Source organism: Hyaena hyaena, unplaced genomic scaffold, assembly GCF_003009895.1.
Source record: "Hyaena hyaena isolate Hyena2069 unplaced genomic scaffold, ASM300989v1 scaffold_56, whole genome shotgun sequence".
In the NCBI taxonomy this organism is placed as follows: Eukaryota; Metazoa; Chordata; class Mammalia; order Carnivora; family Hyaenidae; genus Hyaena; species Hyaena hyaena.
The window spans coordinates 3,309,707-3,323,248 of NW_024080688.1; the positions used below are offsets into that span (position 1 = coordinate 3,309,707).

Below are 13,542 nucleotides of genomic sequence, written 5' to 3' on the forward strand. Positions count from 1 at the left end.
TTGGATTCTAGAATGCAAAGTTTTAGACCCTTCTGTTTGAACGACTTGATTTTCAAAAGAAATAGACATTTAGCTTTTACCTGATAAAACTAATAGTCTGCCCTGGGCTGTGGTGAGCCTGCATGGACGCTGGCCTTGCAGCAGACTAGAAGCATCACGCCCCATTCAATGCTGTAGCTTTTATTGGAGCAGAACATGCCTACAGATTAAGTACCTCGTAAATGTCTGCTGAATGGCCAGATGACTCCCAGATGCATCAGTCAGCTCAAAGTCCAAACATGGGGGACGGGTGGGGGGCGGGGGGGGTTGCCCAGCCAGGAAGCGACCTAGGCTTTGACCAAAGAGCGACGGCTGAGAGTTTTATGTCAGAACAGTCACCCGCACATCAGATTTCTGTGGAACAGGCGGGCCCCATCTCTAGCTCCTCTCCCCACCACAATCACAGCAGTCAAATAAAGTTGAGGAGTTTATTAGGGAAATACGAGAGGCACAGACACCCTAAGTGACAGAAAGAAAATTCTGAAAATGTCCCTTCAAGCCAAGTGGGGGCCTGGCCTCGACCTCCCCCAGAGGACTAGAACCTGGTGGGCTGCCAACAACAGTTTCGGTGGCCACCGTGCGGGGCGTACGCGTCTCAGCCAGGCCTGCTGCCCGCCCCCCAGCAAAGGTGGAAAGGACCCAAAAACTGTTTATAGGACCATTGCAGAGGCCATGAGAGCTGTAAGGAAATTCTGAGAGAGAGAGAGAGAGAGAGAGAGAGAGAGAGAGAGAGAGAGAGAGAGAGAGGTGGTGGGGAGGACCTTAACAAAGAGCCCCAGGCGTCTGGCTGCGCACGCCTCAAATACATTGACAAACAGTTCGACAAAATGTTACTTAAAAGGTAAAACGCCTAACGCTGTGTCCGAGAGGTCCCCTGGGCTTCTTCCCACATGCCACATCACACACCGCTGTACGCGGCAGAGCCCAAAGGCCACGCTTTTGAAAAAGGGAAAACAAGAATAAGCCCTGTTGCTCTTTAAGGAGAGAGGAAGGAGCTGAGGCTGCTGGGGCCTGTCCCACGGAGGCCTGTGTTCTGTAAAGCAACTTCCCAGCAGCAGTGTGGCACACAGTTCTAGGTGAGGGTCTCCCCCTTTGTCACCTGCCAAAGGAAAAGGACAATTAGATACAGTCACAAGGATAAAAAAAATATCTTTTTCTAGATCCTAGTAGTTGGGAGTGGAAGGAAAGGTAACAGCCTTGGAGTCCAGAAACCTGGGTCAAATCCGGGGAACCAAGCTCATTAACTTCCCTACGGCTGTTATTGCTTCCACGTTTGTTTCAGTAACAAGTGGATACGTGCACTTTCTCGCACAAGCCTTGCCTGGCCTCATGAGGAAGCACCTTCCCCCAGGTACTCACCCGTGCTTCAATGTACTCTATTCTCCGTTCGAGGGCTGTCAATTTCTCATTTAGTGTTGCAAGTCTTGAACGACAAGACATATCTGGTAAAAGGAGACTGATGTTCAGGATTAAGGTCATTCCAAATACACACACACACACACACACACACACACACACACACAGCCCCTAGCTGCAGAGGAGGAACGGTACATCATGCAGAGCCCAGATGGGAGCAATGGACAAAGCAGGGGACCGCAGAAGAGGTGAGAATTCCGTTAGGAACACAGCTGCTTAGAACGGATCTGCTGAATTTGCTACCAAGGGTGGCAGGCAGAGAAAATGACCCCCAAAGATGTCGACGACCTAATCCCCCAAACCTATGAATATGTATCCTACATGACAAAAAGGACTTTGTGGATATGATTACGTTTAAGGACCCTGAGATCCAGGATGATCCAGATGGACACAATCTAATCACAAATCCATGAATGTAGGAGAGACAGAGGAAAGGTGGAGGAAGAAGAAGAAATTCAAAGGGTGAGGGGAACTCAACCTGCTATTGCTGCCTTTGAAGATGGAGGAAGGAGACCATGAGCCAAAGGATGCCGGTGACCCTGAGAAGCTGGGAACAGGCCTCAGCTGACAGCCACCAAGGAAACCGAGATCTCAGTCCTACAGCCACAGGAAACAGTCTGCCAGGAACTCAATGAGCAAGGAAACAGATCTTCTAGACTCTCCAGGAAGAAAGGCAGCCCCGCTGACACCTCGATTTTAGCCCAGGGAATAGATGTTCGGCGTCCAATCTACTCAGCAGTAAAATAATAAACTTGTGATAAAAGGGGCTACGGTTACGGTAACTTGTCACAGCAGCCGGTGAAAACTCACACCAACACTGTACAGGCGGCTATTTGCTAACAGGCAAATCAAGAGTTTCAAGAGAGGGGAAGCGACAAGAGAGAAAATAATCTCAAGAGGGAGGAGAAACAGAGGCCAAGAAAGCAGCAGAGACTGTGCCTTTGCTCTAGGAAGGTACTTAATGTGACATCGATATCTGCGCAGGCATTTCGGAGCGAGAGAAAACGGGAGAAGATCAAATACCCTGTGAAGCCCACATGCCATCTGTGGAAAATAGCAAAATTCCTTTTCTTCCTTTACCCTTCTAATCTTTTCTCACTACCTCATCCAAAATGAAACCCGAGATTTCCCCTAAAACACCTTTTCCTCCGCAAACTACTCTAACAGAAACCGCTTTACTACTCTTTCCCCCACCATTCAACACATGGGAGAAGAGGTTCCTAGGCGAGCTAATGATTTCCTACCTCTTCCAACTCCCTTGTTCGCTCATCCTCAATAATCTTCTGTTTTTAAGCCTAAAATATCCTCTCCGAGACAATCTCCCACTCAGTGATTTAACACTTCGCTCACAACTTCCCTTTCATCTCTTCCTTGTTACGCAAAAGCACTTGGGCATCTATTTCGACAAATCATCCTGCACCTAGATTTTGCCGCAACCCCATGTCCCAATCTTGCTCATCTTGCCTGTCTAAACATTCTCCTTCAAGGCTCACTTCAGACTGGGCCTCCGAGAGGTCTCTGGCAGATGGATATCATTCTCCCTCTGCTGTACATTCATGGTTGAATTTCTAGTTTATAAGTTACTTACGTATTTGGGCCTAGGTTATCATCTCCCCCTTGAATACAGATTTAGCCAACAAGAATGTTCTCGACAATTACTTAGGAATGGTTTCATGAAGTAGGGCTTATGAAAGACTATTAAACCAGGCATTAAAAATTACGAGTCTGCATCTTTTTCACAAGTCACTAAAAAACAAACAAAAGAGGCATCATGGTGACAACTCATTAAAAAGCAAAATGAGGGGCGCCTGGGTGGCTCAGCTGGCTACGTGTCCGAGTAAGAGTTCAAGCCCCGCGTCGGGCTCTGTGCTGACAGCTCAGAGCCTGGGGCCTGCTTCAGAGTCTGTGTCTCCCTCTCTCTGCCCCTCCCTGGCTGGTGCCCTGTCTGTCTGTCTCTCTCTAAAAATAAAGAAAAACATTTAAAATTTTTCAAAAATAAAAAACATAAAATTACAAGTTGGATATTTAATGACGTAAGAAAATGCTCATGCCACATAGCCAAATGATATTTACATATTTGTAATTTATCATTGATTTCTATATCTGCTCCCCACCAGAAGGAGTTCATCAAAGGCAGACACTACCTCTTATTAATTAGTATCTTTACTGGCACAGCGATGTTTCTGAAGGAAAAAAAAAAGACGGGAGTCCGGTTATCAGTAGAACAAAAACTGGCTCTAATGTGACTCTACTAATTCTCCGCGTGGGGAACCAAAGCCCATCCTGGATAACGGGCGAAGCAGCTCAGCGGAGTTCAGAACCCAGTTCGCTCACGGCCCTGATGGTGCCTCCCCACCACACACATTACCATCTTTATGAACCTCTGAGGGCATAATTTATTCCCCACATCTCTCTCTCTTTCTTCAAGTTTATTTATTTTGAGAGACACACAGAGAGCATAAGGCAGGGGAGGGGCACAGGGAAAGAGAGAATCCTAAACAGGCTCCGTGCTATCAGCCCAGAGACAAACACAGGGTTCAAACTCACAAAAGTGAAATCGTGACCTGAGCCAAAATCAAGAGTCAGACACTTACCTGACTGAGGCAGCCAGGTGTCTCTATTCCCCACATCTTTTTTTAATGATGGTTTATTTTTGAGAGAGAGACCGACAGAAGATGAGAGGGGCAGAGTGAGGGTGACACAGAATCGGAAGCAGGGTCCAGGCTCCAAGGTGTCAGCACAGAGCCCGACGCGAGGCTCGAACTCACGGACCTCGAGACCATGACCTGAGCAGTAGTTGAACGCTCAACCGACTGAGCCACCCAGGCGCCCCTCCCCACATCTCTTAAAAGATGCTTACAGATGGACTCTTCCATTTACTGGTTCCTTTTCTTCTTTTTGTTTCCATACTAGGTATTTTCCCACTCATCCATCTTCACTGCTACTCTTCATTACTCTTTCTTAAAAACAGCTTTATTGATATAGAATTTAAACACCATGAAGTTCTCTTACTTAAAGTATACAACTCAATGGTTTTTATGGGTTTTTTTTCTTTTTTTTTTTATTTCTAGGAGAGAGAGAGACAGCGTGAGCAGGGGAGGGTCAGAGAGAGAGGGAGTCACAGACTGAAACAGGCTCCAGGCTCTGAGCTGGCTGTCAGCACAGAGCCCGACACAGGGCTTGAACCCACGAACCGCGAGATCATGACCTAAGCGAAAGTCGAACGCTTAACCGACTAAGCCACCCAGGCGCCCCACAACTCAATGGTTTTTAGAGCAGAGCTGTGGAACCATCGGCATAGACTAATTTTAGAACATCCTTATGATCCCCACATGAAACCTGTGCCGATCAGCAGCCATTCCCCATTCAGGCTCACCCCCACCCCTGGCCACCATTCATCTTTCTGTCTCTATGGATCTGCCTATTCTGGACATTCTTCATTCCTCTTTTATTTTTTTTAATTAAAAAAATTTTATGTTTTATTTATTTCTGAGAGAGACAGCATGAGCAGGGGAGGGTCAGAGAGAGAGGAAGACACAGAATCCGAAGCAGGCTCCAGGCTCTGAGCAAGCTGTCAGCACAGAGCCCGACGCAGGGCTCGAACCCATGAACCGTGAGATCATGACCTGAGCCGAAGTCGGACGCCCAACCGACTGAGCCCCCCGGCGCCCCTCTTCATTCCTCTTTTAAACCATATTGTTTATCTGCTAGTGCCACTCTTCCTAATTCCTAGGCCCAGCTGGCGTAGGACCTCAGCGCCCTCCTCTTCCTGGATACACGTTCACTGCCGCGACTGCCCAACAGGACCACGTCTCCTTCGATCTGGTTTAGCACCTCAAAGGCACACATGTAGGTTTATTCCACAGAGCATGACTGTTGCCACTGACACCTGTCGTTTCCCATAAAAAGAAGCATGCCGGAATTATCTGCAGGGGGGCGGGGTGGTGAGGGAGGGTTCCTTCCTGAACAGCTGCTCTGCTCTAGCTCGGTCAGTCTGGTAATGCATTGGAATCCAAGAACAACACTGTGTTACTGACCCACACGGACGAGCACTGTTGACAGATATCTCAGGTTGAACTCCAGAAACTCTGGTCATTATTTCAGGTCCCAAGAAATACATACTGATTCAAGCAAAAGCCCTGGGAAAGCACTCAGCTGCCGAACAAATCTGGAACCAGAGTGCAGTTACGGGTGTGTTGTCACCAGGCTGGAAGTGAAGGCACCAGCCGTCCCAGTCACGGTGCCTGACGTCGCGTGTCCATCACCGCTGCTGACAAAGGCCGGTGCCAGCTTCTCTGAACTCTTAATGCACAGAACCTCAGCCTGCAAAAATCAGCACTGCCATTCCCTGGAACTGATGTTCTCAACATCAGTTGAGATCGAGTTCTATTCTCAATCTCTCAGTGGCCGCTACCGTGTGTTCTCACTGATTCCTTTATCAGAGCTGACACCGTAACAGACAGGCTACATTTGTTGGCTAAGTATAAAAACTGACATTTAAAAATAACCACACTTTGTATTTTTGTGACACCTGTCTGCACAGATTAGCTTTCGAATCAGATAAAATGGTATAAAAATTTTTTTTAAAAATCTGTGACAATCTACTTTTAGAAGCTTCCCCAGTTCAAGGTCAGGCCAAGCGTTTGGATGTTATCACCGCCTTACGACCTCTGGGTCCTCAGGTTCAGGTGGGTGGTCCGCCAGTATTACTCTCACCAGCTGGAATCACAGGGTAAACGCTGTTCAGACAGTCATTAGCTATCTCGAAAAAACAGTTTCCTCTGCAAAGCACGTGGCCTACACAGACCCTCCGTGGTCAGGACGGGGACTGGAGGATTGCTGCCATTTTCAAAGCGCTCGCTCCGGATGCCCCCTCAAAGGAAACGCCTAGTAAGTCTCTATACCACCAAATCAGATTATCATAAACTCAGTATAAGCCCTCCGATTACACATCAGAACTGAGGAGTCACACTGAGGGCTGACAGTGGAAAAATATCCCTCACAGGTTTACCCTGAGTCTTTCAAGGCCAAGACAATGTATTCAAGTGTTTCATGATTTATCCAGTTTTGAGAAACTGGTTGGTTCTTGTCCAAACTGCTCTATCAGTGATACTGTCAATATTCAAGGACTCGCCTTGAATGGTAGTTACGTATACCTAATACTAAGTCAAATGGCTTTCGCTTTTAACCTTGCTTCATAATTGCAACTGTCCCTTATTTTTTTTAATTTTTAATGTTTTATTTATTTCTGAGAGAGAGAGAAAGAGAGAGAGAGGCAGTGAAAGCAGGGGAGGGTCAGAGAGAGAGGGAGACACAGAGTCCGAAGCAGGCCCCAAGCTCCGAGCTAGCTGTCAGCACAGGGCCCAACGCAGGGCTCGAACCCATGAACCTCGAGATCATGACCTGAGCTAAAGCTGGATGCTCAACTGACTGAGCCACCCAGGCGCCCTGTCCCTTTTCTTTAAAAGGACTAAATTAACTTCCCACAATCTTCAAAAATCATCTAGTAATTACTCCAAACATTAGCCCACTAGCATCACTGTAAGGGAGAATAATGGCTTAAGCTAAGGAAATCCCTAAGATCCAATCCTTAAGACTGGAATTCTGTGTGACTATTTCCTCAGTCTGAGACCTGATGGAAGTCTCTAATAAAAAGAAAAGTCTTTATTTTTCACTTAATCAAAAAATGTGATTCACACATTTGGTAAAATTTCAGTGCAGATATTTCCTTGCTTGTAGAGCAAGAAAAGAGGCATTTCTCCTCTGCAAATCCTGGGCTCAAACTCTTCAATTTTTGGTCAGTTCCAAGCCTCATCTCCTATAAATCTAGAGACTATAAGATGCCAGGAAGACTTATATCAAAGATAAATGTACGTGAATTAGAAGTTTACTAATACAATTCCGTGCTCAGAGATGAAGTTATTACATTACCCAGATCCAAATCCGGGGAACTGAGATGCTAGATCCCTTTTAAGTTTTGAACAGTCCCAGTGTGACTTGTAATTTCAGATGCTTTGTTGATTTCACTGACATTCTTAATACTCTGCTTGGATTTTCTGTGTGTACATATCAGATCCTACCAGATAGGCGAAGTCTTTTAATTCTGCTCTTTAAAGTTAAAACTCTCCATGCTAGTGATTTTTCCAACTGCCTTCTACTGCCTCTTCAAACCAAGCCAAACTCTCAAAGCTGTCATCATTCCAGCTTTCCCCTAGCATGCAATATTTTCTTTCCGCTTCTCTGGCCCTTCCTCGGAAGGAAGATTATGAACAAAGAATGCTGTGAACAACCTCCAAGAATAATTCAACTCTCCAGGAAAGCAGGAGAAACCAATTATGAGAATTAACATTGAAAGAGTTTACACAGAACTTAAGGGGGAAAAAAAAACTCTCTGAGGAAAGCCAGACTGAGTAGCAGAGTAAATAGGTTCAGTATTTCTTAGACGTTTTCAGTTCACTGAAATCCATTAGTCTAGCCTCTGAACTTGAGTCTCCTATCTCCAAATCCATGCATCTTTTTCACTAAGCCATACTCCTTCACTCATAGTCCTTAAGCGATTTCAGGATACATGAGATCTATGATTTGTTGACTATCATTCCCTCCTACAACCTTTATCTATACCAAGTCATGTGTGTCAATATGTATCACTGGCATATATATGTATACTATTCCCTCATTAATACTACCCTCACTCACCCCCATTCCCTGGTGAGAAAATCCATCATACCAAGACACGTCAAGATTATAACTGTATACACTTTATAAGTAAACACATTAATACAAAACCAATGTTCTGAAGCTGTCATTATTTCACCTTCAAGATAGAAATGCCTTGAAAGCAGGAAAGGCTTCTTATTCTCTGTCCTCCAGAGTGCCTTAGAGAGAGCTCTGTGCTGAGATCTAGTTTCTCTTGCTGATGTTTTCTAAGAAAACTCATGCTCTGTGACCTTACTCCTCAGAATCCATCAGTCCTCTGGCTGGAAAATAATTATATCTTTTTTTATACATCAGTTTCCACCACTTAGTCTTGGCTGCTTGCGGCTGAAGTAGTGGAACAGGAGCACACCAGTTGGAAAGAGATCACTAGATGTCATCCTTGCACCTTGTAATTACTTAAGTAAGTCTACGCAGTGCCTAGTTCTGTTAAAGAAACACTCTGAGAACACGGGATGGGAATCTCTGTTCCAGGTCGGCTGTCCGGAAGGTGACGGAACAATGCAGAAAGAAATTAGGACTACCACCAGCAGGCCATGCCCAGGAAAGATTTTGCTAGAAACAGTAGGAATACCTGCTGTCGGCTACAGACCAGCAATAATCGAGATCTTCGTGTCCTTACACAATCTAGCCTTTACCTGCGACCTCACCTCCTACCACTCTTCGGGACAACAAACGCGGGAGGTAGGAAGGGGCGACTGAGAGGCACGGAGCTGAAGCGACCCTGAAAACGAGGAGGAACCGGAGGCTCACACGAGGGCAGCGACACGGCTGAGGCTGCATTCTGAAAGACGCACACTGGGTGCAAAGCGGGAACTGGAATGGAAGCGGGTTACAAAGGAGGCAGGGAGGCTACTGAAAAGCAAAGACGCTGGATGGAGCGATCTGAAGAGTCTGGGGGAAGGAAGGACTTGTTAGTGGATCTGGGATGACAGCAGTGAAGCCCATGAGCTCAGCCTGGCGCAGGATAAGCCCACAGGGACGGCCCAGCGGAGCCTGAGGGTCAGGGCGAGAGGGGGAAGGCGGGCTCCGAGAGAGGACGCGGAAACCAGCCGGGAGAAAGCCCCTTCAGAGCCTCGGAGCGCCATCGCCAAACTGCCCGAGTGGCCTCCGACCCACCCGCGCCTCCCCCGGCTCGCCCGCTGACCGAACGAGTTGAGAAAGTCCGCGATTTTCTTGATGCTGCTGGTGATGACCTCAATGTACTCCCGGTTCGCCCAGTCCTGGTGAATCTCCCGCTGCACCGGATCTTCTTGACCCGCCATGGCTGCCGCCTGACGAGGAGCGACTGCGCAGGCGCCCCGACCCTCCAGGCCGGCAGTGCGTCTGCGCCGCGAGGCCACGCCCATGCCTTGGCACCCACAAATCCACGGACGCCGTGATGCGCCTGCGCGATGTCAAGTCCTCGCCTGCGTTTCAGTTCTGCTCCCACGCCCCTGAAAAAAGTCGCATCAAAGCCAACGGGGAGGGAGAATGGAGTGCGCACGCGCCGAGACACTCCCTACCCATCACGCACCCCGTCCCGGGTGGTTTTGGTCCTTGCGGGGCGCGGGACCACGTGACACACGCCGCCCCAGCTGCTGCAAACTAAGGTTGCGGTCTGTGACAGCAGTAAGTTGGCCACAGCCAATTAAGCCACATTAAATACAACTCGGTTTAAAAATGCCTTTCAAGGGGCGCCTGGGTGGCTTAGTTCGTGGGTTCGAGCCCCGCGTCGGGCTCTGTGCTGACAGCCAGCTCAGAGCCTTCGGAGTCTGTGTCTCCCTCTCTCTCTCTCTCTCTCTGACCCTCCGCTGCTCACGCTCTCTCTCTCTCTCTCAGAAATAAACTTTAAAAAAAGCCTTTCAAAAAATTAAAATTAAAATTAAAAAAATAAAATAAAAATGCCTTTCAACAACGCAACATGATGAGCCACCTTGCGTTCATCAAATGAACAAAATGTTATTTTTTTTTCTAAACAATAATACCAAGTGGTGGAGAAGCTGAGGGGGAAATGATAGGCTCCTAAATAGCTGGTCACACTGTAAACTGGCACACCTCCTTAGGGAAATTTGTAAACTGATAGCAAGAGCTGTCAAAAATTCAAACTTTTTTGACCTAATCATTAAGAAAATCGTTGAAAAAGGAGGAGGGAGAGACACTTTAAGCACAAAGGTGCTCTTCATAACATCTATTTTAAAAAACAAAACAACTATATCTCCACCGTTGAGGAGTGGCTAAGCAATGGTGGAGCCACCTAGGACAATATCATGCAGCTACTTAATATCATTAATTAATAGCATCAACATTAATTAATATTGCTATTTTTTAAATGGCAATTATGAACTCTGTGACAACATCACACGTGGTAAAGGAAGTGGAAAACAAAATAACAAATTTTCCTTGCAACTATATGAAATTACATCTGCTTGAGGACAAGAAGTAGATCCAAAAATGTCAAAGTCTGGTTTGCTAAAGTAGTGGAATTATGAAGAATTTTATATTGTTTAAGGGAATATTTACAATCTGCTTTGTGCAATACGTACCACTGGGAAGAAACCTTTACTAACAGTCCTTTACTGAGGAATTGTGATTTTACAAGCTATAAAGCTACTTTTGTAGCTGTTACCTCACTGGACCCTCACAAACCCTGTGGAAGGAAATCAGGAAGAGGTTTCTCTTGATGGCAAAGTTCAAGGTCGCACAGTCACATAAGTGGTGGACCTTCACCAGTTGATTCCTGACTCCAGTATCTTCTCGTTGTACCAATCTGAAAACAGGTTAAGGCCTATCTTGATCTCTCCTACATATTGATAGAAATGATTACTAAAATCGTAAATATCAACCCTAAACGTTGAACCTCAGGCATCCAGAGGGCTATTGTCTTTCAACAACCTGCTTCCAAAGCGATGCTGTTGAAGTTAGTATTGTGCTCACATGTCACAAAGAAATCAGAGAGATCTGCTTTTCCTTTTCTTTTTTTTAATTTTTATTTTAGAAAGAGAGCAAGCAGGGGAGAAGGGCAGAGGGAGAGAGAGAGAGAATCTCAAGCAGGCTCCATGCTCAGCACAGAGCCTCACATAGGGCTCGATCCCATGACCCTGGGATCATGACCTGAGCCAAGAGTGAGTCGCTCAACTGACTGAGCCACCCAGGCACCTGAGATGTGTTTTTCCTTCAGAGGCAGGGCGGGACATCTCCGTTTCAAATCACAAATCTACCAAAGATGAGTCACGTCACCCCTCTGAGCTTGTGTTTCTTCGTATGTAATAGAGGAATAACATGGATGGATTAGGATTGTTGGGAGAATTCGGTGAGAAAGGATAAGTAAAACACTAAGCACGGTGCCTGACTCTTCACAAAGCAGGCACTCATGAGTTTACATTTTCTCTTTACACAGAAAGCAGAAAATTAAGCACACGTATCTACCCAACTTTTTTTTTTTTTCCAGATTAATGGCCTTCCATGGACAAGTCAGGCTCAGCTCTTCTCCTTTCCCTGGACTTCCTGTACACCTGTTCTAGGCTCTCCCCTGTAATTCCAGGCAACTCAAGGATGAGGTGCTGTCCTAGAGTGAAGAATACTCCTCTGGACTTCTGCAGCTTTTTCCTATATGCCTCATGGAGCTTGCTGTCAGGCAGTCCTTCAGTGTGGGTTTGCCAGCGTGGTAGTTGTTCCCTGCAGAAATTGTTACCAGTGAGTGAGGCAGGCTTACAGAGGCAAGCCCTTCGGGAATGCTGCTGGTGCAACAAGTAGCGCCTCCCGGTGGCAGATTGCCTCAGCGGAGAACAAGGTTCCTGTTTTTAGATCTGTCATGTTTCACAGAACTCAGGGAATCTTGTTAACGACTTCATGTATAATAATCAGAGCGGAATCAAATTCTTGAAGAAATGTGTCAATTGCATTAAGCATGGTCGCGTGGGTCTTTTCTGCTATCGTATGCACCTAGACCATCATTGGTGCAGCTATGGATATCGCATGTGCACCATGGCAATGGTTGTTAGCCTCTTTAAAAGAACTGCACCATCTCTTAGCAGAGCAAATGTGGCTACTGTCATGACAGTCCCTGAGAACAGTGCACACAGAATGTTGAGCACTGGATCATGCAGACGAAGTTGATGTTGTAGGTCATCAGTAACATGCAATATGGGCGATTCTGGTTTTCCACATATGTGTGATAGCCATGGAGCTGGAGTATCGGAGCCAGAGGTGACAGCGAACTGCACCTCCGACAATGCATCCCTTAGAGCTGGACAGAGTGTGCAGAGGGCTGTGGTACAGAATGTCATAACAGCATGAAGCCCTCTCTATCCAACGACTTTTAATTATGCAATTTTGCTTTGGGGGTTTTAATATTTAAAAAGGCACAACTGTGCAATAAAAACTGTGTTGTTTGCTTTTTAAATAGCAATGTCTCTTTTATTCAAGAGGAAAATAAAAAGAAACTTGCTGGAAAATGATTTGCAATTCAAATCATTTCAGTCTCTTCCAAGATTAGACTCATCACTCTCTGTCCCTCTCTCCATTTTCTGACTTCCCTTCCAAACTCTCCATTTTTCTTTCCTTTCACAGGGTGCTCCCCCCCCCCAACACACAGAGCGCATATGATAATTCTTGATCTCTGCCCCTTAAGACCTCTTGATCCTCAATACCAAGACCATCTGGTCTTCCAAACCAGGATCTTCGCCTGACTCCACCCCAATGCCGCCCACCTCTCCTGTTCAGCTTCAGCCAAAGAGCCAGATAAAAGGTGACAGTTCTTATTTGTGCTGTGCTCTATAGGTGGAAAAGTATAAGGGCAATTTCTGGGTAACGTAAGGGCAGGAAGGACCATTAATTTAATTCTCACCACAAGTACTTCATACTGCCAGGCACTGGGGAGGATATAGGAATCAATTGGGTAGACCTCTCCTCCCCCCCCCCCCCCAGCCTTCCAGGGAAATTGTTTGCAGTGACACTTACAAAGTTGTCAAATCACTCTTTCACTCTGGTGAAACGGTCAGTTCTTCAGCTCTGTGAGAAGAGGATAGTGTTGCCTTTTTGGGGAGTTAATAGAAGGCAGAAAAAAGATTTTTGGTTAGGAAGTCAAGGGAAGACATGTACCTGTCTTCTTGTTTATGAGCGGTGAGCACTTATAAAGACGGTCTCCTTGTGCTGGGACCACTCCAATGCAGCAATAAAAGCTTTCATCCTGAATACCCCTGAGCACAGTTTAAAGAGCAAAGACTGGGGCTCCTGGGTGACTCAGTCAGTTGAACATCCCACTCTTGATCTGGGCTCAGGTCATGATCTCAGGATTCCCGAGACGGAGTCCTGAGTTGGGCTGTGCAATTACAAACCAGAGCCTGCTTGGCATTCTCCCTCTCTCTCCTCTCTCTCTCTCTCTCTCTCCAC

At 46.4% G+C, this 13,542-nt stretch overlaps 1 protein-coding gene across 1 annotated transcript; it reads right to left on the minus strand.

The window, feature by feature from the left end:
• Nucleotides 1-453: 453 nt before the first annotated feature.
• Nucleotides 454-9,504, minus strand: BRK1 (BRICK1 subunit of SCAR/WAVE actin nucleating complex). Its single transcript, XM_039231360.1, has 3 exons — nucleotides 9,317-9,504; nucleotides 1,399-1,481; nucleotides 454-1,138 (listed from the first exon to the last, which is right to left on the minus strand). Exons 1-3 carry the CDS (start codon nucleotides 9,432-9,434, stop codon nucleotides 1,112-1,114), a joined length of 228 nt encoding a protein of 75 aa, XP_039087291.1. The 5' UTR covers nucleotides 9,435-9,504; the 3' UTR covers nucleotides 454-1,111.
• Nucleotides 9,505-13,542: the final 4,038 nt, after the last annotated feature.